Consider the following 25,245-nt stretch of genomic DNA (forward strand, 5'->3'; position numbering starts at 1 on the left):
GGTCGAAGGATGTTAAGATTGGTGTTGCCTGTTGTACCGAAAGATACTATCCGTTGGACGGAGAAGCCTAGTAGATCTGTTCATTATGTTCAAGAGCCTTCAGTGAAATGCGATTTGCAAGGTGCATTTTGTTTACAAAAAAACACTATGGTTTGGTTCATTTAGAAATGACGACGTTGAGACTTATTAGACTTTGAGTTGATCACTAACCGTTATTAAAATACGTTCGGACTGCATGGCAGCATTTTGATGGACAATGATACCTACGCGAAAGCCGACTTTAAACAAATCCCCGTGTGCTAAATCCGTTTAATGCTTCTGCTCGGGGCAATGTTTCTAGGCAATTCAAATTTCGATTGATGATGTGGCCTTGAATTCTGCTTAAAAAAATTACCCCCGTTTTGTGATACCGTGGGATGGTTCTGTCATGTTTTGGCCAGATTATCGATAGATGAAGAATTAAATGGCTAAAGCAGTAACTGTTTGAACAGTATCAGCTCCGAGAAGTACTCCGGCGAAACGATTATTGATTCTGGAAATTATTTGTTTATAATAAGGTACACGCAATGCAAAGTGCCCCATTTCTAGACGAACCACGCTTTACATGCGCGTGCGAAACCGACACTGACATCTTGAGCCGTCATGCTTCTTTTTTTTACTTCTCACTTGCATCGTGTATTGGATCGGTACAACTTCGTCGAGAAGATCACGATGGCCACGACGCAATATTTATGATCATTGGGTCTTGAGCGTTCGACAATTATCCGCACACTCGGTGGGCAAGCTGTGGCACACCCAATAGAATTCCGCTAGGGGGGTTATTTTTTCTTGGTTTTTAAGTCAAACAAATTCCAGCAAAAAAAAAGCGTCGCTTATGCACGTTTAAGTCCATTCCAAGTACTGGAGCATCTTCGAACCATAATTTAGGGGATCTTTTTTAGCAGGGTCGATTCTCATTGCTTTCGCGTGCATTTCTCTTCCCCTGTACAGCACTATTGCCTCGGCTCGAGAGCACGGCGAGTATAGTAAATCCGATAATTTAATGAATCCCATACGCCATGATCAAACGTTTTGCCGGTTAAATTACCTACCCTCAAAAAAAAGGGGTGTAATTTTACCTTTTAAATAGTTAAAACATAGCCGAACCACCGTTGGCGCAGGGTAGGATTAAAGACGCTTTCCACCCGCAAGATGGATGTGCTCCCGGTTGGGAGAAAAGTATGCAAATCTATTTTTGATAATAAAATTTATTCATTTTCACGACCTTTAGCTTCCGTTTCGCCGCTGGGACGTATCTATCGCTAACCGCTTAAGAACAACCGCAGGCACGAACAGGCGCGCGGATTTATTGACAGAATGGAAAGGTTGAGAGCAGCCTGGATTATGGGTGCGCCGTGTGGAGCTAAACGTTTGGTGGGCGAACACTTATCAGAAAGCTTCCAGTGCAAGGTTTGCTATACTACGCGCTCGTAAGAAAAGTACTAAACCAAAAAAAAAAATCATCGCCGACTGTCTAGAAAGCGAACTGAAATCTCAATTTCCTTCCCGTAACCCCGGGGTAAGGGAAATGCAGTAAGCGTGCAGATTGGAAGTTTCGGCCCCATGAATCGATCCGCGCTCCGGACTGGAGACGAAACGATATGAAACGGTTCCGAAATGCGTCACTGCGACGTACTGCAACATGGTTCATACCGGTGATACGATTTATTTCTTCCATTCTAAAAACCCCGTCGTGTAAATGGAACGATGGCAGAGGGCTGTGTGCTGTAAAATGCTCCACAAGGGAGAACGAGAGGCGAACAATCGCTTCCACCTCATAGGATGCAGTGTGGTGCAGCATTAGTTCTTCGCCGTTTCCACCACCACCCTATTTTCCCTCCTTTGCTACGTGTCCGTGATGGAAATGAATCACTCGCTTTTAGGCTGGCGGGTGAGATGAAGGTTCGTCGTTCGCTCCAATCGCTTTCTTCTTTGCACCGGCGAAGTGGGGGCATTCCACTACTACTGCTGCTTCCGGAACGTAACGGTACGGTGATCTGCGAGACGTTTGGCAGTAGAAAAATCCCATTTTGAAAGCATTTCACCATTCGCCCATTTTTCCTTGGTGTGACGCGCGCGCGTGTGTGTGTGTACAAACAAGACGAAGATGAAAAGAAGAAATGTATGGTCATTCCATCAAACGGGTGACAGGTTTTGAGACAGTTCGATTTGCAGCCACCGACTGGTGCGGTGGCGCGGAAATGCGGCAAGGACAATAAATATTGCTTCGACGTGAATGGGAAATCCTTTTTTAAGATTTACCGATCAGATGCCTGGTTTCGTTTCGGTTTTTTTTTTCGTTTCAGTTTGTTTGTTTGCATGGTGCAGTATAAATGGGTTCTCTCTCACAAGATTTTCCCTTGCTTGGCATGCATACAGTTTCATTGGGAGGTGTGCGTGTGTGCGTGTGTGTGGTGTTTGTACAAGCATAGGGAAGAAGATTTAGGAAGCTTTCTTTAGTTAGGCTTAGATTTTTCTGTTCGACAGTTTCAGCTGCGTGTGTGCAGCACCATTCATGAGCGATCTCTGTTCGTGAGCCCAAGTGCAGCTCGCGTTCTGGTAAACACGACGATAATTTCAGAAAGCAGAATTGTCGTCTAGGTAAGATCGGTCGAACTGGAAATTTGAATAAAATCAAACCTGTTTCCTCATATTAGTCTTTAGTGTGGCAGCTAAAAGCCGTGAGAGATATGTAAGATCGATGCCTTCGAACGTTCGTCAGTGCATGGAGTCCATGCACACATAACGAGCTTCAACGTGTTAAGAGAGCATTTTTAACATCAAATGTGGCCCGATGCAATGTTTTGTGACTTGACCTTGATAGTGCATTAAGGGCGTGCTAGGAATGGCTTGAAGTTACCAAGGTTTCAAATCTCGTCCAGCCGTACATACGTAATACGTACCACGTGTACACGGTTTCGAGCATTTTCTGCGTCGAATTCGTGCACTTCACTTCCCTCGTTCTTGGTGACTCACGCAGCGGCAGTCATGTTAGCTGTTGTTTTTCTGCCTGTCTCTATGCGGATCGAGCGATCGAGAATGTCTTGTGTGCTCGCTGAAGTTCTTTACCGTGCTACGTGCTGTCATACTTTACAGAAGCCTTAGTTCAACCTGACATCCCTGCAAAATTAGCGTACATAATTCGTATTGCATAACCGCAAGTGGTTTGGGGAAAAAAATCTTCGAGAAAATTATAGTCAATGCCAAGGTGCAAAGAAACATCATCACCCATCAACTGAGATTAGCGCTTGATTTAAGAGATTGATTGATAAGACAAGCTCTTACTGGGACTGGGAGTTGCTTTAGCATGTGAAAGTGTGACTCTACTATACGGTGCCGATGATCGACACCAGTTCCATGCTGCTGTCCGTTATGGAAAGCGAAAGGGCACAACATGCTTTGCGCTTTCCCAACAAAAAATAGTCGCAGAGTATAAGCGGCCCAAACTGCCCGTCTATAGCCAGGATGTGTTCAAGTGCTGCAGTCGACGTTTTGCCCACATTTTCTTAGCTCGATTATGTGGAAAACGTACGCTTTCGCTTATCATTCTTTTGCCGGACGGTGGTGCACCGGCGCAAAGTTGGCACTGCCCCACGGCACGGCAACTGCTTTGTTTTCGGTCTCTGGAATTTTCATTTCCGAGCGTCACCGTCTTTCAAGGCTGCCGTGTACGCACGTGGGTCATGTTGCGACACACCCGACGGTGGGCGGCGTTGCAGGCTGCGGTTTCAGCTTGTGTTTACGTATGCTTCAATCAACACACCAGCTCATCCCGTAACCGGATGAAGGAATACCTCCTGCGGAAGGCATGATAACACTACCGGGGATGCGCTATTCGCGTCACCGTTTGTTTTAGTTTTTTTCCTCGGCCTCTTGACTTGCGATTGAGAAAGAGAGCTTGGATGTTTCGTTGTTAGCTTTTTTTGTTGTTTTGTTTTAGGTCAGCAAGTCAATCAATGAAAGCTGGTTGCATGCATGGAAGAGACATTTTTTGTTTTCTTCCTTTTGTGTGTGGTTATTCGTTGAGTCTGTCTTTTCTGTCTGATGAAAACGGTTTTGTTGTGTTTGTGCACTCAAGTTTTGATATGCAAATGCGATACGTGGGCAGATTTAAAATGCGCCATCGAGCCTAGGACCTTGATGCGAAAAAAGCGCTCGCATGTGGGAGCTTCTTCTAACAGCTGAGCTTCCCTTTTTAATTACTCACGAATTTGTAAAACGTCTTCATGATGAAACTTGGTGGTGAAGCTTACCTAGAACGAGATGAAAAAGAGAAAATTCCATTATTAGTTTTGTAAGCTCATGCAGCAACAACACATTTAAAAGCAACAGTGATAGTCTTCTAGTAAATTGGTTCAAGTTAAATGTCTCGAGCAAGAAGTAAGGAACAAAGCGAAAACTAGAATTTTAAATGCTTCAAAAAATGAACAACAACGCCGCGAACATTTCGAGCTGAATATATTAATCGCACTCGGGAGAGAGAGAGAGAGAGAGAGAGAGAGAGAGAGAGAGAGAACGTCACGCACTTCCTCACAACAACTCCAATCCAAAGGAAGGCATCATCATCATCTTCCTATTTTCGGTACGGATCGTTTGCCAGCTTCGCATTGGTTAGTTACCAACGTACCGGCCCGTTCGGTGCCTGCCAAAACACGTGCATACAGCTGTCCGTTTGGGGGGGTTTTGTGCGCGAACTGAAACGCACCTTGGGCAAGCGTGGAAGCGCGAGCCGGCACGTTTCTTATCAATTCGTACAATGCTATCAGCAATCAGGGTGCGATCGAAAGAAAACACCGGTCAGTCCATGGGAGGATCATGGTAAGAGGGCGTTCGATCGGCGTTGTTCTCTTTTTCTTTTCTGCCGGTTTTTGTGTAGAATTTGTTGCTACTTTTCCAATCGTTCTGTGTGTATTTAATGCTCAAATTGAAGTGTAGTTAGTCAGGAATGTCAGGAAACAAAACACTCTCCCTCTTCCTCCATACCACTTCCGATCATTGTCAACCTCCGCCCCGCGTAATCTGTGGCTGTCAGTTACAGCGAAAACGACGAGCTGGAGATCGTTCGTTCGCGATTAGCCGCACCGTTCGAACGATTTTCCTACCCAGATTAAGATTATTATTTATGCTCTTTCATCCGGCCCGCCTGACTGCCACCGAACTCGAACGCGATGCAATTGTGGAATTTGTTTCCAGTTCATAATTGTCATTTGAATGCACCGTTGCGCTGCGCCTCTAGAAATCAAGTCGTGGCAGAGATGGCAGCAGAAACAACATCAACGTCGGCCGTACCTTGGGAGCGGAATTGAAGTTGTCGAAGCTTCATTATATTCGCCGTTTTAGGAACGAGCGTTTGCCAGCGAGAAACCCACCAGACCTGGGGAACTCGTTATCGGAATTGGTCGTGGTGGTTGAAAAAAAAAACCCCTGCGAGGAAGCAAACGAGCCGGGGCGGCATGCATGTAAATCCATATCGCGAACGAACACTGAGGAAATAAAACATTTCCTTTTTGTACCACGTTTGAAGGGCCTAGTTTTTTGCACAAGCCGCAACAAAGTGCGTGGTCGAGTAGGACAAGCTATGTTGTTGTTTTTTTTAGGTTGTGTTGCCAAGGTGACAAGACGTGGAGTTGCGTTAGGAATTATAAGTTTTTCGATGGCATGCCGCGGTGAGCAAGTAATGCGCCGAAAACTGCAAACCACAAAATAGAAGAAAACACAACCAAAAAAAAAGGTAGTAGCGAGAACATCGGTGTGGCTTTCCTTTACATTACACCGAACACGGCAGCATCGCGCGACTCTTTCCACTGCATTAGTTACCGGTCCGGCTAAAATTTGCTACTCAGCACTTTCAGCATGCATTCACGTGCACGGTAGTCTGCGTTCCGGTGGATTTTTTGTTTGGAGCGATCGCGAATCTAGTAAACGACGCCCCGCAACGTGGTCGCGGTACGCGCCATCATACAGTGGTTTTCAGTTGTGTTTCAGAAGTGGGAACATGGAAACAGCTTCAGATAACAGGGGAATCAATTAACTTGTATTGTTAATTTACCAGATGATATTGTGAATTATAATAGTGAATTATAACGCACTTGCCCGTGCGCTGGCAGGCCGTGTACAATAGCATCGCCAACTATAGCAATATCATCTGGTAACTTCACAATGAAAGGAAATAGATTCTCCTGCCATCTGAAGCCGTTCCCCTGTCAACTAGCTTTGCTTACCAACTCATCAAAGGAGCGTACAGAAAGAATGGATGCTTTTTACAATATAAACTGAAAACCCCTGTAGCGTACTTGCGCATCGTTAGTTTTTTCTCTTATTTCGGTGCGCCGTTTTCGCGCGCGTTTGGGGCTGTGTGTGTGGAAGAAAAACGAACGAAAAAACACACCGACCACAGTGGTCCAACCACCGCCACAAGGCATCTCGGAGGTGAATATTTTGCATGACTCAAACAAAACGGTCCCTTCCACGTTCTGAGGTTTGTGTTTTATTTTGGCCCACCCCTCGTTCCAGCGGCCTGTGTGGTCACTCACCGAAGAGCTTTGATTGCGAGAAGCTGTGCGTGTATGTGTCGGGACAGTGGCAGAGGAACAAAAGATAAAAAACCACCAACAGAAGCGTGGCGTTTTCTACTGGAAATGGGCGCGCGCGCGCGCGCGTGAATAAGGGCCTGCTGCGGTTGTGCTTTATGATTGATGTAATTTTAAAACCGCTACCTGCGTTATCGGGACGTTATCCTTAATTTTTATGAGTTGCAATTCACGTCCACTTTCGCTTGAGTTTGCACATTTTGTGTTTTGTTCCCGCGGCGCCCCACCTTGCTGTCTCGCTTTATTTTTCACGCTTGCCAGTGTGTTCGTTATCTTGGTTTTTCTCGAGAGGCAAATTTTCCCGGTTGGCATTCGGTGGTGGTGATTTATACACATATTAAAATTTTTGATTTTTTTCGAGCACACGTTTCCAAACCCTTAAACTACAGACCGCACACTCATCCAAGGCTAATCTACCCAAAATTTCGCTCTTCCCGTTCTTGCGCCCTAGCGTTCTTGCGTTGGTTAGCCTTGAATGAGTGTGCTGTCTGTAGTTTAACTACGACAAATTTTAATATGTGTATTTGGAAAAGACACCTTTTGGTAAAGAATTCGCTCTTACCGAACCTGATTGTTTTGATTAATATAACGCTTAGTGTAACGCTTCTGCTAAAAAAATCAACACTTGGAAGTTTTTTCTTTTTCCTTGTATTTTCCACGACAGTTTTTCATTAAAGATGGACTGTGAAGACATTCGTCGTTCGATAAAAGTTAGAGACATGGGTAAAAATCTATGTTTTGCAAAGTTGCTACTATAGTATTTTTCTTATTTGCATGCACACTACTACACATTTTTTCAATGGGTGGAATCCTTCATGTATCATAACTCAACCTTTTGTATGCAAATAACCGTTTTAAAAATCGATAAAAATCGCAGATAGTAACCAAAGCGCCCGAATGATATTAAAACAATTTTAAATAATTTGCTTAATGTTTAGTGAAACCAGGCATGCACTTACTGAAGTTCTTAAGCAATTTTTCTTGCCTTTGTCTTTTGCATAAATTTCATGTTTTTATTTTATGGGCATTTTTAGTGCCGCATTTTAGTTTCAATATAATATTAGCAAAACTACCATTCAACCCATGTATGAACAACCCTGGTACATTGCGCACGACATGTTGCAGGAGCTAAACGAATGTGTTGAGTAATGGCAAAATTGGCCTTTTTAGCGAAATGAATTGCTTCGACTGCGTCGTGAATTTTGATAACTAATGGTAAAGATTTACAAACACTTTGAACACGATGAAGAATATCAGGGAATATGAAAAATATTTTCCCCCATTTTAGACCCATTTCCATTCAAGTGCCTCCATTCAAAGTGAGTTCCATGTAGATTACTGTTTCAAATTGCTTCTCCGTGGGAGCAGTGATTAATGCCCGGTATCTTTATCAATTATCCGGAAGGTATAGGTTGTACACCTAAGATGAAACAGTGAAAGACAATAAGTTTCTTTAGCCGTAATGTCTGTCCTGCCTATTGCGGGGAAGCCTAAAAGTCCCAATAGGGTTTGATCCCGGAGCTTCATATTACCAACCGGTACCACTAAAACACTCTAATGTTCTATTTCTGAAGGCTAGGATTAAGGACTCGTGTCGGCAGTAGTGCGATGGATTCTGCATGCTTGGGAAGCTCCAAATCTTTTTTTTTCCAATCGGACACTATGCACACACCAAATGAACGAGGGAAGTAAATATTAAGAAAACCCTCCCAAAAAAAAAGTGAGTGAGAGCTAACCATAAAGATTAAGCAGGAGATTGATTTGAATATCGCCTGGTGGAAGTGAAGCGATTTACGCATCGCTAAATCGCCATCAGACCCCGACCGGTCACAAAAAAACACACACACACACACAAATTTGTCCATCGATGAGATGCAAAGGAGAACCCAGAATTACCCTAGGGGACAAAAAGGCACGATTTATTTGCCGGCTGCCCCGATGGCGATTATGCGGAAATTCAATCACCAGCCTGTCATAATTTTGGCAACCAAAAATTGATACCAGTAGCGCCTTCATTTTTTTTGCTTGCTTTATTTGGGGCCGACAACGAACGACTTGTTATCAGCAATCAAATGCTGGACACACAATTGCCGCTCCCATAAAGAAAGTACACACACAGGCACCCTTCCAATTGGGGGTTAGCTTCCCCATTTTAGCAAGGCGTAAAGATTGATTTTTTGTCCGGGCTCCACACTACACTGCACTGCGCGATGGGCGATTATGGTAATAAGGTGTCTTCATTTTTATTTATTTTTAACCACTTGGCGTAACTCGCCTGTGCACGTCTGTTTAACGATCGCACGCTCCACGCGTCTTGCAGGCACCCTTTTTCTCTGCTGCCGTCCCAATTTTCTGTCTTGTTTTTTTGCCGGCTCTACACAACCCATCTACACTGTGGGATTGTTGCGGCGTGTGTGTGTATGTGTGAGTGTTTTGTCATCAATCCAGTTACGGATGATTGAAGGGCAATCGCGAAGGAGCATTTTTATGCGTCTCGATAATATTTTTCCTAACCATTTTCTGGCAAGTGTTGATTTTTATTGACGACCGTCCTGTTTTCAAACTCTGCTCCGCGGAAGGATTACATTGGATCGATAGAAACGGGATGAATGGGAGGAAGAATTATGTGTGATACCGTTTAAAAGCAAGGACAAACATTGCCGATTTTTCATGGGTTTACCTTGAACCGCGCCGATGAAACCCGCCTTGCAGCATCGATTTGAGTTATCCATGTGAGTCAGCTGACAAAATGCTGACAGCTTTACCAGTCGAACTCTAACCGTGGTGTTGGGGGAGGGTGAATGAGGGGGAAATAATGAAGCGGCTCCCTTCAGAAGTGTGCGCGCTAGACAAAAATCAGCGCATCGAAAGAAAGCCCGGTTCTGGACCCCGGTATATAATGCGCGGGTATATAATGGGTATATAATGCGAAATATTCGAAAGCCCGGTATATAATGCGCGACGGCGACTCTAAGCGGCAAAGAGCGAGAGAGCCGGTGCTACGTCAGGAAACATACACAACGATGAAGACGTTTTGCTATGACTGTATTTCGGCGTCGGCGGCTCGGCAAAGTACGACGAACCCGCTCAACGTCCGCCAACATTTTTGGGTCAACTAGAGGCGTCAGATCTTCTCTACCCGCGCGAAAATTTTGTCTAGAACCTAGTGCGGAAAAATGGCAATCAATGTTTATCTCGTAAACTAAATGCAAGACTCCAAGACAAAAATCTATTTTTAAAATGCAAGTGTAAGAGTGTATCTCTTACATCGATCACCGTACCGTATCATCTCTCTCTTAATGCATCGCAGCCATGTCCACCAGCAACATGTCTAAATTCACTCAGTTCAGGTTCAATGTCGTTTTTTTCGATCCAACTTCAAGTGGAAGTTGGAGTTTTTGGAAACAGATAGAAAAAACAAAACAGGAAACCATCGTAACACGCACAAGGTGTCCCGTCGCTGATAGCGAACCGCAAAAGAAGTTGTGGAAATGAGTTGCACTCGCGTGAAGGAGACGGATGCGAACAGCCTGCTCCGGTAAGTCCAAGAGTCATCAGGATCGCCGCCGTTGGGTTGGCAGCGTTTGGGAGCTGCTCATAAATTGTGTACAGTACAATACTGCACATCGCGATTCGAGATAGGGCCGTCGTCATAAATAATCTTTACCCACCTTCTGGACCTTTCGGTTTGCCCACAACACTGTGCTATTATGCTTGACATGAGGATCATCGAAATCGACATTTCCTTTAGCATGCTACCGGTGCGTTTTGTTTGGCCCACAGTAATGATTGACTTCGACAAAAACGAAACTAACTTCAGCACGCATGCCCGAGTCGGCCTGAACATGTAGTGCTTTATCTTTTACTCTCAACCGAATGTTTACATCATCCAAAGCGACCCGCGATTGAAAATTATTATAAATTGCAGAAAAATAATAAACAATCAACAGGCACTTCCCGACCACACGATGGACCACGTGTCTTGCCTGTGAAAGCTGATCGTATTAAAATGGAGACAACCACTCGCTGCGACAAATCAACAAGGCGTGCTGATAATTGGATGTAAAATGTAAAAATCATCACCAGTCGTGAAGCGAATAAATTACCGCGCCGGGCCGGACCCCACCGGCACACACCCTCTTACCGGCCCGGCATCTTATGATTCATTTACCTTTACGGCCCGGGCCGCAACTGCCTTCCGGCGGTGTCGAAGACGCGTGTGCCCCTTATCAAACGGTGCATCGTATGCGCGCACATTGTGGGGCGGCAGGCGTGTGGGGTGTGGGGGGAGGGGGGACTCATTTCCCTTATCGGCAGCCCGCCAGCGGCCACACACAGGACAGAATCCGTCGTGAAAATGATACATTCTTGCACATTATTCATAGGCGACGGAAGCGGACGACTACCACGGGCATCACCCAAGCACAAACACACACAAACCGTGGCTGCGTAGATGATGTTGGGCGAGAGTGAGCCCTTGTACTCTGGCAACACCGCCACGGCACGCGAGTAAAAGTTTAACAGCGCGCCATCATGCTGTGCTATACAGAAGCATTACGTCATCATCAAAAACTCGAGCAACCTGCTATGTGTGGAGATGTTGCTGCAAATGTGGAATCGTGCCGTTTCCGGGCGAAGGGTGACGAACGATGTGCGACGGTTGCTGGGGGGATGGGCATGCGAGCGGTCGCGTTAATACGGCAAATAATCGTTAAAGAGCGAATTTAAACGGGAACCGAATGGAATGGTGACGTGTGGAAGGAGAACGCATTGGCAATAAATTAAACGTTGTGTTAATGCCCAAATTGGCAAAGACGCTACATGGTGGCTACAGCAGCTCGCGTCGGAGTGTACGTTAAGATGGTTGGCTTGGTTGCTTTGATAGGAGACATTTAATAGACGCACGCGGAAGCTTCGGTGCTGTATGTGCTCAACGAGATTCAAACGACCTGCAATAGCTTCCCATAACGTACCTAGCCCTAAATTCATACTTTTATTATTGACACATTCATACTGCCAAAAAATATGCACCCATAAAGTACAGACTGTGATGGATGTATGTATGTATGCCGTATCGATTCAGGGAGTTCAGGAGATTTTTCCCCGATGGCATACGTACGTCACCAGGGACAACAGCACGGCAGCTCTGGTTGTTTGATGGCTCGCACGTCACATATTTTCTTTCCATCTTATACAATAAAATAAGACCACCTTAATAGCCGATTTCAAACCATATCACAACATTTGGGCAAAGCACCATTAATATCTTAACTTTCTATACTTATTTTGCTTTCATTCGAAAACGTAACAAATCATTGAGTACGAATGTAAGAAAACTTTAAAAGAATAAAAACCAATTGACGCAAAATATCTCTTTACCACTTTTATAGCATTAACAGCTAGGTGAACGCACCTTTGAAGTCATCCAAAATGTTACCTATCTAGGGCCAAAAGTCAGCACCGAAAACACCACCGATGTTGAGTTAGGCGCAATGCCAACCCGTCATGCAAACTCAACTAAAAATAACTCTCGCGACAGACAATGCTGGAACTGGTCGAACCTGTACAGTCCCAGCAGTCACGTACGCCGGACTCACGCCTTGCAACTTGCTTTTGCGTTACACGCGGTCCAGCCAGAGCGATTTTTCGATTCGGTAGGGGATCTATTTGATCGCCCATCTTTTCTGTCGATGGTTTTCGTTCCCGTCTCTTGTCATCCTTAAACTTAAGTTTATTATGGCTTCCCAGATTTTAAGGGAACTTAAAATTGTACCTTACTTACTTGTACCTGTTCCTAATATTGGTCACTATTTGTTATTTATGCTACCTTTTAATTGCTTTAGACTTTGTAAAGCCACTGAGATAAACATGTTTAATAAATAATAATAATCCCCCCAAAACGATCGGGAAAATTGATTGGCAGACGATGCCGCTAGACCGTGAGAGGTACCGACGATTGTTGCCTGGATCGCGAAGCGGTTTGAGGGGCTGGTAAGTAAGAAAGTGTATTGTTTTTACTTCCTATGTTTTTGCCATATTTTCATCAAAATAACAAAAACATATTTAGGTTTGATTCGTTGGCTGAGCTAATGGTATGATTATTTTTTCCGAATCTTTAGAAACATTTTACAAACAAACCGCTTCCGTTAAACATCGGCGTCATAAACTCATTTTGAAGCTTATTTAAAATTAGGTGGTCTTTTTTTATTTTGTCCATCACTGTATGTGTGATGAATCCCTTTAGATAAAGACAGAAGCATGTGAAGGGAAAGGCACACACACACACACATACTCAAAGTTTTTCACACTTCATTATGCATCGTCGACATATCCAATTGATTAACCCTTGCCGCGAGTTTTTAGGGCCGCAAGATGACGCGTAGTGACGCGTGTTTGTGTGTAGACGACAATTTTCACACACACACACACACACATACACACCCATGCATCGGTTGTCTTTTGGTTCCGTAGAAGCCCCAAACCAAACGGGAATATTTAAAATGGGGTTTGTGTCGTCAAGTAAGAAAAACTTCTTCCAAATGGGAGCTTCCACCCTCGGCATAAGAACGGAAGAGGGGCATTTTACCATTTCACAGCTATCGCCTCCTCCCTCCCCATTACCCCACCCCCTTCGCATCATCCACCGTAAGGGATGTGCATATCTCTGCCAGACAGTTGGCCTTTACCATTTGCCAGCCATAAGGGTAGTACGCTTCGGTTGCAAAATTGAACTACACGTGTGTGTGTGTGTGACGTTTTCTGAGCGTGTTGGCATCTCTCAAGACTACTGATAATGCGTCTCTCCGTCTCCCACACCACCCTTATAGCCATACGACCACAACGGGGTAGGCAAAAGCGATAAGAAGCGGGCCACAGGTTTGTATTTTCCAAAACTTTATAAACCATTAATTTTATATTTTTGAATGCCGTCCCAGCCCTTCGGTCCCCGGCCCCGGCTATTGTGTATGCCCCATTGCGGGGCAGGATTTCCAACCTTCCTCCCCCACTCCCCACGTCAGAGGCGTCGTGGAGCATTCTGCAGAATCGGAGAAACCCTTTAGCTTTGGCAGTGTGTTTTCTTTGGCCCGCATTCTCAAAATATGATGCCACCCGCTCGCCCCAAATCGGACGTCTGAAAGCAGCCTGCTATCGCCTGCTTACGATCGGTGCCTGGCCAAAAACCTGGCCAGGCAGGCAGACGACACTCGGGCACAACAGCGTTTGCCGTTGTTCCTAGTCCACGGAGCTAGTTCAGCCGTCTGAGGTTGAGGGGTTTCCTTTTTCTTCACTCAAGGATTTGCCACCGGCACCAGGAGTTTGCTTTATCAAGAAGCTGTCTCCCACATACGGCCCCACATCCTTGGAGACATGGGGCGAGCAGGGAGGCGCAGGGTGGTTGTCCCGCCCGAGATGACGTTGAAGAAAAGGAAGCGAAAGAAGCCTTATCTCATCTGCACTTAAAGGCAGTGTAGCATCCTATCACTGTTTGTCAGGAGGTACGTAGAAGTACTGGTCTGTGTGTTTGTGTGGCAAGGATGTGGATTTTCCTTGCTTCTTCGCATTTTCAACCAACACCTTCTGCATCTGTGTTTTGCTTAGGACAGCGCACGGGTGCAATAGCAAAGATGCTGATATGAGACCAGGCTGGCCTTCGCTTTGATGCTTCCCCAGACGCTGCTGACGGTCCTGCACGGTTCACCCTTATCGTTGTCTTGCTACAACACTTGATTCTCACCCCCTCCCTTCCGCTTCACCCGAAGCCTACGTATGTGTGAACATTTTCCACCCATTTCCTTCATATATAAATTATGTTTACTTTCTATCGTCTTTATCGCTAGCAGCCAAGACACACACACACACCGGTCGCCGGTCATACATTGCCACCCATGCGCCACCCATGCGTTTGTTCTCTGACTTTTCACGGTTCTGATCGATGCGATAGAGACCCGATGGGTTTGGGTGGTTTGGGCGGTCGGTCCGTCGGTCTAACACGTCGAATGGTGGGAATGTTGGAAGCGGGCGCCCAGTCCTCGGCTGCGATAAGTTGACAGGGAAATGAACATTCGTTGTAGCTAGAAATCGTGTGAAACTACACGATGCTGGAGGAGTGCGCAACGGATTGCAATAATTGTATCAGATTTAAGTGCCTCTCATGAGGAACTTAACATTGAATATTGCAAGGAAAATTTTCCATCCCTGAATACAAGAATTTAAATTTATTTTCGTAAGGGTGTTGATCGTAGCTTTTCCGGTATTCCACTCCGTACATAATAAAATGTACGGTACACTCCGTACATAATAAAATGTAATTAAAAAATAATTTTTGACCTTCAAACATTCTTATCGTAACAGTATAGAAGCTGTGAGGAATACGAACAACCAACCCTTGTCGGTTTAGAATGAATGATTTGAGATAGAACTCTTATTGATCGCATTGTACGTATTAAGATTTGCGAATCGACAAGCGTTTACGTGCAGCATAGGATTGGAAGCGCCGCATCATTTCCAGCTGTATGTGTTCTGTTGAGAGATATAATATGGATAATGTTTTCCCGATTCGAATGCTAAGATAAGCAGCTTCCTCTCTGCCGTTGCCGTTCCCATGAGGGTGTAAATGTAAACACCCCGTTGTTGTTTGTGTCCTACCTACCTTCCAGTTGAGTGGCCATTGATCAGTGACCCCACCAACACATCAACTTCCAGCTTGCAAGAACCGACTTTGCGGTCTGTTTGCGGGATGCTCGGATGACCTGCAGCGAGTGGTGTACTTCAGGCGAGTACGAGCACCACAAAGATATTAATTTCAATTTCCAGTATTCGTCGACCGACATCCCGTACGGAGAAGGAGATGTATATCTTTCAAGGAAAAATGTGACGAGTATGTGGCCACACACTCCGAACGTTTCGGGTTGGGTTGGAAAAGCATCTGAAGGGTTGAGTGCCCAATCAGCAAACCGCATGTTTGTTTCAACGTGTTGCAAACGACGCCAAGACAAGGATACACAGCGAGCGAATGGTGGTTGTGAGGAAGATAGCAAACACTAGGCAGCACTCGTTGTTCCATTGCCTGCTAATCTTCGGGGCTTAGCAGGGATAAAGGTTACGTCCATTGCTGTGGCGAAGAACTGACACGGCCGGCATTTTCTTCCCCCACGTTTGCGAAGACTGCAAACGGAACAGCTTAGCAGATTTGCTTGTGTGTTAGCCTTTGCCAGGGTCCCCAGCAGGCTAATGGGCATTTAAGAAAGTTGACCGACTTCTTGGCCCTCTTTTGGGGATGGCAAAGGGGGATTCCCACACCACAGACAATAGCCGTGATCAGCTCAAACGTTAGCATCGAGTGAGCAAGGTGGCTCAGAGATGGTTGTCCTCAAAAACACACGCACACACAGGATTGTTTCTGGCCCATTGCGTCCCCCGGGGATGCGAGCGTTGCGCTTTGACTATCCAGCATCCAGCAGATATGTCCGAGCTGAGGTGGCCGCCCGAGATAAAGCGGATACTGGAATCCATAATTTAATTAGAATTTTAATGCTGAGATAAGCGGCACCGGGGGCAACGGTGTGCTGTGAAGAGCGAAGAAACCTATTCCCCCAGGTCAACCGGTCTTTAGCAGTGCGTCGCGTTAAAGGACACAGGATATACATTCGAATCTTGATACTTACGGCCATGTGAATGTGTGGCAGTGAGTGATATAATATCGAAAGTCAAAAAAATGCGTTGGTAAAGGCTGCTCTGTCCGTTTTATAATATGTTATTTGCAAAAAGAATCTTGTTGGTATTCAGGTATCACCTGAATTACCTGAGTTTATACGGAAGGATCAATCTCTTAATGGTATAAATAGGGTAACTGGTTAAACCAATACACTCGATCCTAACATTGCGCATCTTCATTCTCATCAATTGCTTTTTACCGTCATTTGTTAGACTAATTATTTGGTTAAGCCTTTAAGGCAATAGCATTGATACGATTGTAGAAAGGCACTGCACGCTAGTTGTCATAGGAGTAAGCGAAACTTGTATAAAAAAAACCAAATATTTAGGGTGATGCTTACGGGTCTCCGACAGACAAACTCTCAAACAAACCTAGTCTGATATCGAAATATTGAGTGGATCGGTATTACGGCTTCGAGTTATACTTTCGTCAAGCTTTTGGCGTTAGATAGAATGTTATGCAAAACATGTGCAACAATTCTATGTACAAAATCACAAACAAAACATACTTCATATAAATCCTTCTAAAAAATGCACTAAAAACCGAACCTTTAGCGTAGCTATGGGCTGAGGGCAGAGCTTTGCTCAACACCGAGCCTCCGTTTGGCAACTGTAATACGAACGGTAGAGCAAAAGCTTACGCTAAGTTTCAAACTCGTAACGCTTAATTTGATAACCATAATACCGATTTTGTTGAACACTCGGGCGGGCTTTTCGCTCCCCGATATTCAGGAATGTTTGGCCCAGGATGCAGAATGTGTTGTATAGCCGTAGTATATGTAGGTATGAGAACACGGACAACACCTCCAGCTGAAGGATGTGTTTGATATGCTTGAGTTGATTTCGATAAAAAACCGAAAGGGGTACCCCGCAGTTGCTACTGGGGAAGGTTAAGATACTTCCGCAAGCTGACAGTCTTACGTTTGCTGTGAAACGTTACCGCAAATGGGGTATTATTTTCATTGAAGATTGAGGTCTTTCACCGTGAGAGCTTTGCGGTGTTCTTCAAATGCGTGCGTACACTTTGACTTCTCGTTTACTGACTGTATTTCTCTCCTATAATCTACGCGTACGCGTGAAGGTAGAGCTTGCGGTATGACTTCTGCTTGTTGAGAGGACTGTTGCGATATCAAGACAGATTGTGACGATTCATGCACGGCTTGAGGACTGTTGTATGGTTTTCCTAATTATTTATTTGTTTACATTTTAATTAGCACTGCCTGACGCCGTATTGCCAAAACGGTTTCGTAATTGTGGAAAGTACATTTCTTGCAAAGCTTGCTGGGCAGCCGCATACTGAATCACATCTTGTACCGGGATGAAATCTGGTTGAGCTGCCACAGGTTGAGGAACACTTTCGCACTGGACATTTTCAAGGAAGCTTTTGACATCTGATACCAAAGAAGATTGAGATACTCTTGCAGAGGTAGATGCAGCCGATTCGTCACGTGAAGATTGATTCACGTTTCGTAAAGTGTCTTCGTGTGTGTTGGGCTCATCCTCGCGAATTGTTGTAACATTATTGTTCGATGTAGCAGCGGTAGGCTCTAACATGTGACGCTGACGGCAAGGCTGATGGTGCACACGATCCGTGGTAGCGGCGCTAGAATAATCACTCTTTCGTAGATGATCGTTACCTTGGTAGAGGCAAAATTGGGAACCATGGTATATCCAATCCAGATCAGTAATTTTTCTTGGATCTACAGTGTCGTTGCTCAAAACTGTATAGCCAGGAACCGAGCAAACTGGCAGAAAAGGTGTACATACTGTAATGGCACTAGTAGCTATGCTGGTATTTGCCGGGGCCCTTCTTCGTTTAGCTCTGTTCGAAGTTGTGTTTGGTGCGTTGGTGCTTTGGACGCGGTTTGGTGAAGTCAGTCCTTTAGTAAAAGTTGAACTTTGGGCAGTACATGCACTGATGACACTTTGGCGCGCTCTCAAACAACGAGCTGCGCTGGACGGTGTGATATTTTGTTCAGTTAAAGGCTTGGCTTTACGTTTTCCGGCTGCCCTAGAAGCTGGTTGGTTTGAGACAGTAAAGTTGGTTGTGGCTTGTGCATGTTGTTCTCCATTTGTAATTTCTTTTTTACATCGATCCGCAAGTGTTTCGTTGAAGGCAAAATGTGGTGTTGCTTCATGTGACGATGTATTCAACGGACCCTTCAATTGTTCGTCCAACGGACAGTCTTTTTCTGAATGATACGTTGTTATGATTTCATCAAGATCGGTAGGCGACAGAGTGGGTGAAAATTCTTTAGTATCTTTCTGTGCTAATGATGGTGAAATATCCGAAAGGATGTCTTCAGTTTCTTGAGCTATTTGTGGAATGTTTTCGGCATAGTGCGAGATAGCTGCAACTATTTTCGTGTGTGATGCATCTGCTTTACGGCCTTTGGATGGTCGTGACTTTTTCAATTTACGTTTGGGGCACTGTTTTCCAGAAACGGATTTGGATCGTTTTTGCAGCTTACAGCTTCGCTTCGAACGCTTTTGTGATCGCTTACTGTTGTTTGCTACTTCTAAGGCTAGGCGTTTCAGCTGCCTGCCTTCCATCAAACATGGCACAACACAATCTTTTAAGCCGTATTGCAGTTTTAAGAATTGGCTGTTACTTGCCAGGAATGCAGTGGCTGGAATGTCACATTCCTGAACATTCCTATCTGAGTCAATCATATAAGGAGACGGAATGTGTTGGTTTTTCGGTGAAGATTCTGTTTGATTAGAATTGTCAACTTCCTCCACAGGCTGGGAAGTGCACATTTCTGTAGATAATAGAAGAATTTTAGATTTTTCCAACTGCACAGAATGATCGAATCCGTCCATCGATAATTCCATTGGATTAAAAGAATCATTCGCAGTACACGGTGAATCGGCGTCATACTCATTGCGTGGTGCGACAGAGCAAACAGTTGTTTTCTCTTGCTTCTTGGGTGGTTCGGACTCATTGCCGGATTCATCGGAGTCGGCGCATTGTAGAATACGTTTAGGGCATTCAGTGGCGATCTTGACTTTAGCCCATTGCGCACATGGTGTCACAGAGCCAAACTGTTCGAAGGTTTTACCAGTTACGTCTGAAAGCACTGTACGACGGTTAACTTGCGCTACGGATTCATCGGCAGAGGTGTCACATTCTACAATGATTTCATCGCATTCTGACTGTGCAATCATCGGATTTGGTAACTGTTCCTCGAAAATTGCTCCACGTTCAATGGTTTCATATTGCTCTATCGGATTCGAATTCATGTAAAAAAAATGGATGGTTTTCCAGGCGTTGGCGCTCGCTGGATTGTCCACAATGTTAAGAGAAGCCTTACTTTGCACTTCATACGTTCCAGGGTTGTGTAAATCCCATGCTGTATAAACTAGCACTTGATCGTTCGTTGTTGCTGAAAAAGCCATTAAATATAAAGTATTGTAAACAAAAAAAAATCATTATATATAGCTTATTTCGAGAATGTTGCTTGTTTGACTTAAGGAAACCTCAAGTTAAATTGCCTTTTTTTTTAATACACAAACAAGCGTCAAAACTTACGCGCAACTAGTACGATCGTCAATCAAACATTAAATCTTTATCGAACATTGTGTTCAATTTGCAAAGGACGCAATTATGCGCTGTATAGCTTCGCGACCACGACAGCCGATAATCATTCACCGCACTAAATTTATGAGCACGGTTTGAGTGCTGTGAAGAATTTGTGAAGAAATGTAGATACTCGGCGGAAATGGATTGAAAACCATTTGATTTTCTTGAACCTTTGAACCCGGTTTTTCTGCTGTCGGGACCGGGAGGCTTAAGGACTTGGCAGGGAAAAAAATCGTATGATAAAAGTGTTATACTATTCTTCCGTTAGTCAGATGCCATGCGCCTCCATGATAATATAAAAGATGAATGAATTCCAATGAAATTTAAGAGTGCGAACTGCTATATGTTTTGATAATTCATATCTGAGTTTCAAAATATTCTAAAGAAACTAAACATTCTTTATTCCGAATTGATGATATTTTTTTATCTATGCTAGAAGATGCTTTTAATGGGGATTTTTGAATTCAATTGTTGACGTTTTCTTGACATTCAAAATCATCAAATTTATTATTTAGTTGTTTAGTCGTTGTTTAGTTTAGTTTATACTCAATATTTAGACATCCGGTCCGCTTCAAACTACCCCCTACAATTTGAATTCCGTGCAATGCGAGAACTGGCAGTACAGCCTAATTTTGCGCAAAAGTTTGTTCTTACTATTTTGACGGCCTAACCGTAATTCTGTGTATGCAAAATAAAAAGATTAGTTTATTAAGTTTCATACATTCAAAAGGCAATTTAAGTGGAGGTAAAACTGATCAATGCTCAGAAAAAAAAGAACAATACATCACTAATCGCACCACCAAAGGTATGAATATAATTTGTAATATAGCACACATCAGCTGCCGCCGTGCATTCTACCGCTGGTTTGTGTGTCCCTTTTTTTCTTTCAAACACACATACATACAGCCACAGCCAGTTGCACATGCACAACGGCTGACGCCTTAAGCTAAGGGGACGTCGCTGCTAGACGCCCGGTCTGATAGATGCGTGGATGTGAGAGATAAGACTGCAAAGAGTGGAAGCACGCGCGGGAATAAGAAACATAAATATGTTGTGGAAGGGTAGGGCGGCGTACAGCAAAGCCGGGTGCCTCGGCCTAACCATCGACGATCCAAGCATCGACGAGGTGCAAGGAGTTTTTTTTTTCCAAGGAAAGGATAAATATCTTATGACACTCCAATGATTGTGAAGGAAGATTTTAATCTCCCTATAAAACTGAAACGGGGCGGTCCGGTGGCCGAACACCCATGCACCCATGCACCCATACAAACACACACACACATATATATACACACATACACCATTATCCATGCATCCATGCACCCATACAAACACACACACACATACACACACTCCAATATTCATGCACCCATGCAGGAAGGAAGCATGGAGCGGTTCACTTCTTCATGACCTACTGTAAAGTCAAGGTCGCTTTAGAAACTATCTTCCGAGGCGAGTAATAGTCCCCGCACCGATTGTTTCGCACTTTTACATTTCATGGCAACTATGCACTACGTTTTGTTGCCAGAGATTGCAAATAACTTTACGACATCACCTTTGGTGTGATTAGTGCAAATTATTTCTTTTTTTTTTGACAGCAAACATCACACACGAACTAGCCACTTTATTTTTTTTTTGCTTACCATCCATGACTGCGACTGCCGGTACGCCAATAACGCCAAGCGATGCGGGTTGCTGCAATTACTGTTGCGGTGCGCGCAGATAGATCGGTCAAGTAATGCACTTCTTGGCCACGGTGACCTTCACTATTTCACTTTCAGTGTTTAACGTTGCCGAAATATTCCAGAGCTGGTTGTTGTTGGTTCTTCACGTGCAGATATGCTAACACTCACGGCGCAATCAAGCCTCACGAATTGAAATCGATGACATTAACTGTTTCGCCGACACGCGTCGACACAATCACAGACGATGTTATCGCGACGGTATCGTCATTGCTTATGGCACGCTGAGCCGGCTGGCTGGCACAGACGCAAGTTACTGAGAGCGAACCGCATAGGCAGAGCGCAAAGTGCATAGGCAGTTCATTCGGAACTAACAAGCTCTCTCATCTCTCAGTGTAAGAGAGCGCTCTCCCTTGGAGGCACGTGCGCGCCGCTCAATGCCAATGCGGCTAAAGTCTGAATAGATGCCCCCCCCCCCCCCCTCTCACGGACACTCATTTTTGCAACTGAGTTACCCAAAAGGGTATATTTTTATTGTAAGTATTTATTCATTTATTATTTATTTACTATTTATTTATTATTATAAACAATTATTACAACTATTTCTCACATTTTTGCCTAAATTTTACCTAAATTTAAGGTAACTCACATGCAAAAATGAGTGTCCGTGAGTGGGGGGTGGGCATCTATTCAGACTTTAGCCATAATTTATTCCCGAACCAGAACGATCGTGCATTACGTCTTCGGTTGCACTAACACTCGGACCGATCGCACGGGAAAACAATTGCGCGATTATTTGGGCAGCAGTGACAGAAGCTTTCAATTGGCCGGCGGCTTTCCCTGCTAGAAACTTTGATCGAACTCCCACTTATCTGCAAACCGCTGTTCTGCGCACAATGACGCGCACAGTTCGCAAACGGTTTCCAATTGCCTATCAACATGCTCTCAAGTGCGAAAGACTGATTGTATGTTTTTTTTGCGAATCTTTTAACTGTTCGGACTATTTCATCGTTGGCCATATTGTGGAAACTTTCGGTGCCTTTGTGAGAAACTCACTCCTGGTAGAAGGCTCTATCTTGGCCAACCATAGCACATTCGAACTGTCCTAAAACGAGCGTAACGAGCAGTCTTTCTCTAACGGCATCCATGCTCTCTATCGTCTTGGCATAGTAAATCCTGACTTCGTAGCTACATTCGCCCCACTGGGGAGACCCTTGATCAAAATAAAATGTCAACAAAATTAGGCTTTCAAAAAAATTGCTGTAAAGGTAGAACCGAGCACAACGGGTGTCGAAGAATCAGAATGCGTCAGCTGACTGACTGTACTTCGAAGCTCGTTGGCCAGCCAATTTTTCGAACACTAATTTATGAAATGGCAGGCCAAACCCTCTCGAGGTTGAGGTGCCAAGGAAGAAGAAGTAACCAGTAATCAAAATGTGTTTCTTAAGGAAAATTAGGTTATAATAGATGGAGATCGGTTACTCATGTGTTATAGAATCGTGGCTATTTACTGGAGCGAACAGATGGACAGATTTTACAAGAGAGGCCTAAGGAACGGCCGGACTCAGTTCGCCTGGAAACGTCAAAGCGTGTAGACGTGTTATTGACAAACCATAGGTTAGATATGGGAAAATTACTTTGCGAATCGATCATTCAAATGTGCCAGTCAAGCCATCGCAAAAAGAGACGCTTGATTTTATTACGGACACCTTAAAAAATGGCGTGGAACAAGTGACCCTGGTGCAGGTAAAAAGTGTGAAGAGCACGGTGTATGTTACCATCCAAAAGCTCGAGGACGCACAGGCTCTGGTGGATCAGCATGACGGGAAGCATTTTCTCACTCACCAAGGGAAGAGCTACCCAGTGATCATAGCGACAGCCTGGAGGATGATACCACGATTGTGAAGCTTCGTGATATCACACCTGGCATGCCAGACAGGGTGATAAAAGCAGCATTGGCTGAGTATGGAGAGGTGATTTCGATCACTAAGGAGACGTGGGCTCTAGCATCGCGATATGCAGGGGTTACCTCGGGCGTTAGACACATTCGAATGAAGGTGAATAGGCCCATAAAATCCTACATAAAGGTAGGAGACGAAATAACCAGCGTGACTTATGCCGGTCAACGCCAGACATGCCGGTATTGTGAAGAACCGGTACACCACGGCATTAATTGTGTGCAAAGCCGTCAATGTAGATTCAGGGAAACCCTGCATCAAGACAAGGCGCCGGCGCTAAAGGCATCATATGCCAACGCATTACGTGCCGCACCAACACCATCACCACACTAGGCAGCAACACAGACTTACTACCGTCGCCATTAAGAAAGCTTAGAAGAAGCCAAAACACTCTTCTCATTCGGCGCTCGACGCAAACCGCGTCGCAGCATCATCATCAAAAGTTGCTGCTAGGCTGACCGTACCGATCAGCAAGGCGACACACGATCAAAACCCGAGGATGCTTCTTTCCGATGCTGCTGCACATGTGGTCGCAAAGGTAATCTTGGAGACTCCGTCAGCAAACTGGCGAAGAATGTGTCATCATCATCATCTGTCCTGCATTCGACACCTTGGAACACAACATGGCACTTGGCAGCTTCTGCAGCAGTGCATTAGCCTCGTGATTTCAGCGTGTTCGACATCGTCTCGTTTTCACATAATTGAAATCCTTCGTTACTCTTTGTTAGTAAATGTTTAAATGTAATTTGTACATCGTTGTTCCTATTTGTAGACATGTTTGTAAATAATTTTTTTATAAAAAAATGTAGGAAGATTTTGAGAAAGATGAATCCTATTGGGCTTGTAGTGCCGAAATAAAAGAAGAATATTAGGTACACATTGTTGTCACTTGATAACATGTGTGATTGTAAATGTTTTAGATATATCTTTGAGACATATTTTGCATAAAAAAGTTTATTTACATGGGCATTCAAGAGCAACGACATCGATTATCGATGCAATTGTTTCAAAGCATTATTATACGGTGCAAGACAGACACTCATTGTGATTGTTGACGATATTGAGACGTTATCGTTTACGTGCTTATCCAGCTAAAGTGCACAAGGGACACAGTTTTCATGCACGCGTTATCGGATGGAGAACCATCGCCAAATGCATCGTTCGGTTTTCTTCCTACCTTTTTTTGTTATTTAGCTTAAGAAAACATTCCTTAAATGTGTTCCCGTTTTATTTTGTCGTTGTACCTTCCGGTATAGAGCTTCCAATGGCACACGAAAGGAGCCAAATGCATCCCTGTGCTGGAGGGACACATTGCGGGCGTGCCGTGCCAAAAAAGTGGCAACGATAAGGAACGCTATTTTTATAGGAAAAACTTTCATCCCTTATCTGTGTCACCATTTTGTAGCGCATTTGCTTCGCTATGAAGGTTTATGGGCGTTTGCCTGGATGCAAACTTGCCGTGTCTTCTCGCTTTCCGCAAAAAAAATCTCACCTACTGGCTGGCCTACTACTGCTACTAGCAGCACCGTGGGCCGTTAGTTTACGGAAGTACAATGAATGCTGCGGTCGTCAGTTTCTTACGGGTTTCCTTATCGCACGCCTTGCAGCAGCAGCAGCAGCAGCATCGGTCTACCGTTTGGACGGTGTGCCGGCGATTTGATATAGATTTCGGTCGGTCG

General features: G+C 44.5%; 1 protein-coding gene across 14 annotated transcripts in view; it reads right to left on the reverse strand.

Annotated features, from left to right (window-relative positions):
• LOC118513315 (zinc finger protein ush) overlaps nt 1-25,245 on the reverse strand; it is a 219,569-nt gene that overhangs the window by 19,779 nt on the left and 174,545 nt on the right. The window contains exon 1 of one of the 14 annotated variants that reach the window (XM_036058915.1): nt 21,570-21,999. The exons of the other annotated variants lie outside the window; for them this stretch is intronic. Within the exon in view, the coding sequence (XP_035914808.1) occupies nt 21,570-21,576 (7 nt within the window). The 5' untranslated portion in view covers nt 21,577-21,999. Of the gene's footprint in view, nt 1-21,569; nt 22,000-25,245 lie in introns of those variants that run through there. 14 annotated transcript variants of the gene reach the window in all.

Source organism: Anopheles stephensi, chromosome 3 (assembly GCF_013141755.1).
Source record: "Anopheles stephensi strain Indian chromosome 3, UCI_ANSTEP_V1.0, whole genome shotgun sequence".
Lineage (NCBI taxonomy): Eukaryota > Metazoa > Arthropoda > Insecta > Diptera > Culicidae > Anopheles > Anopheles stephensi.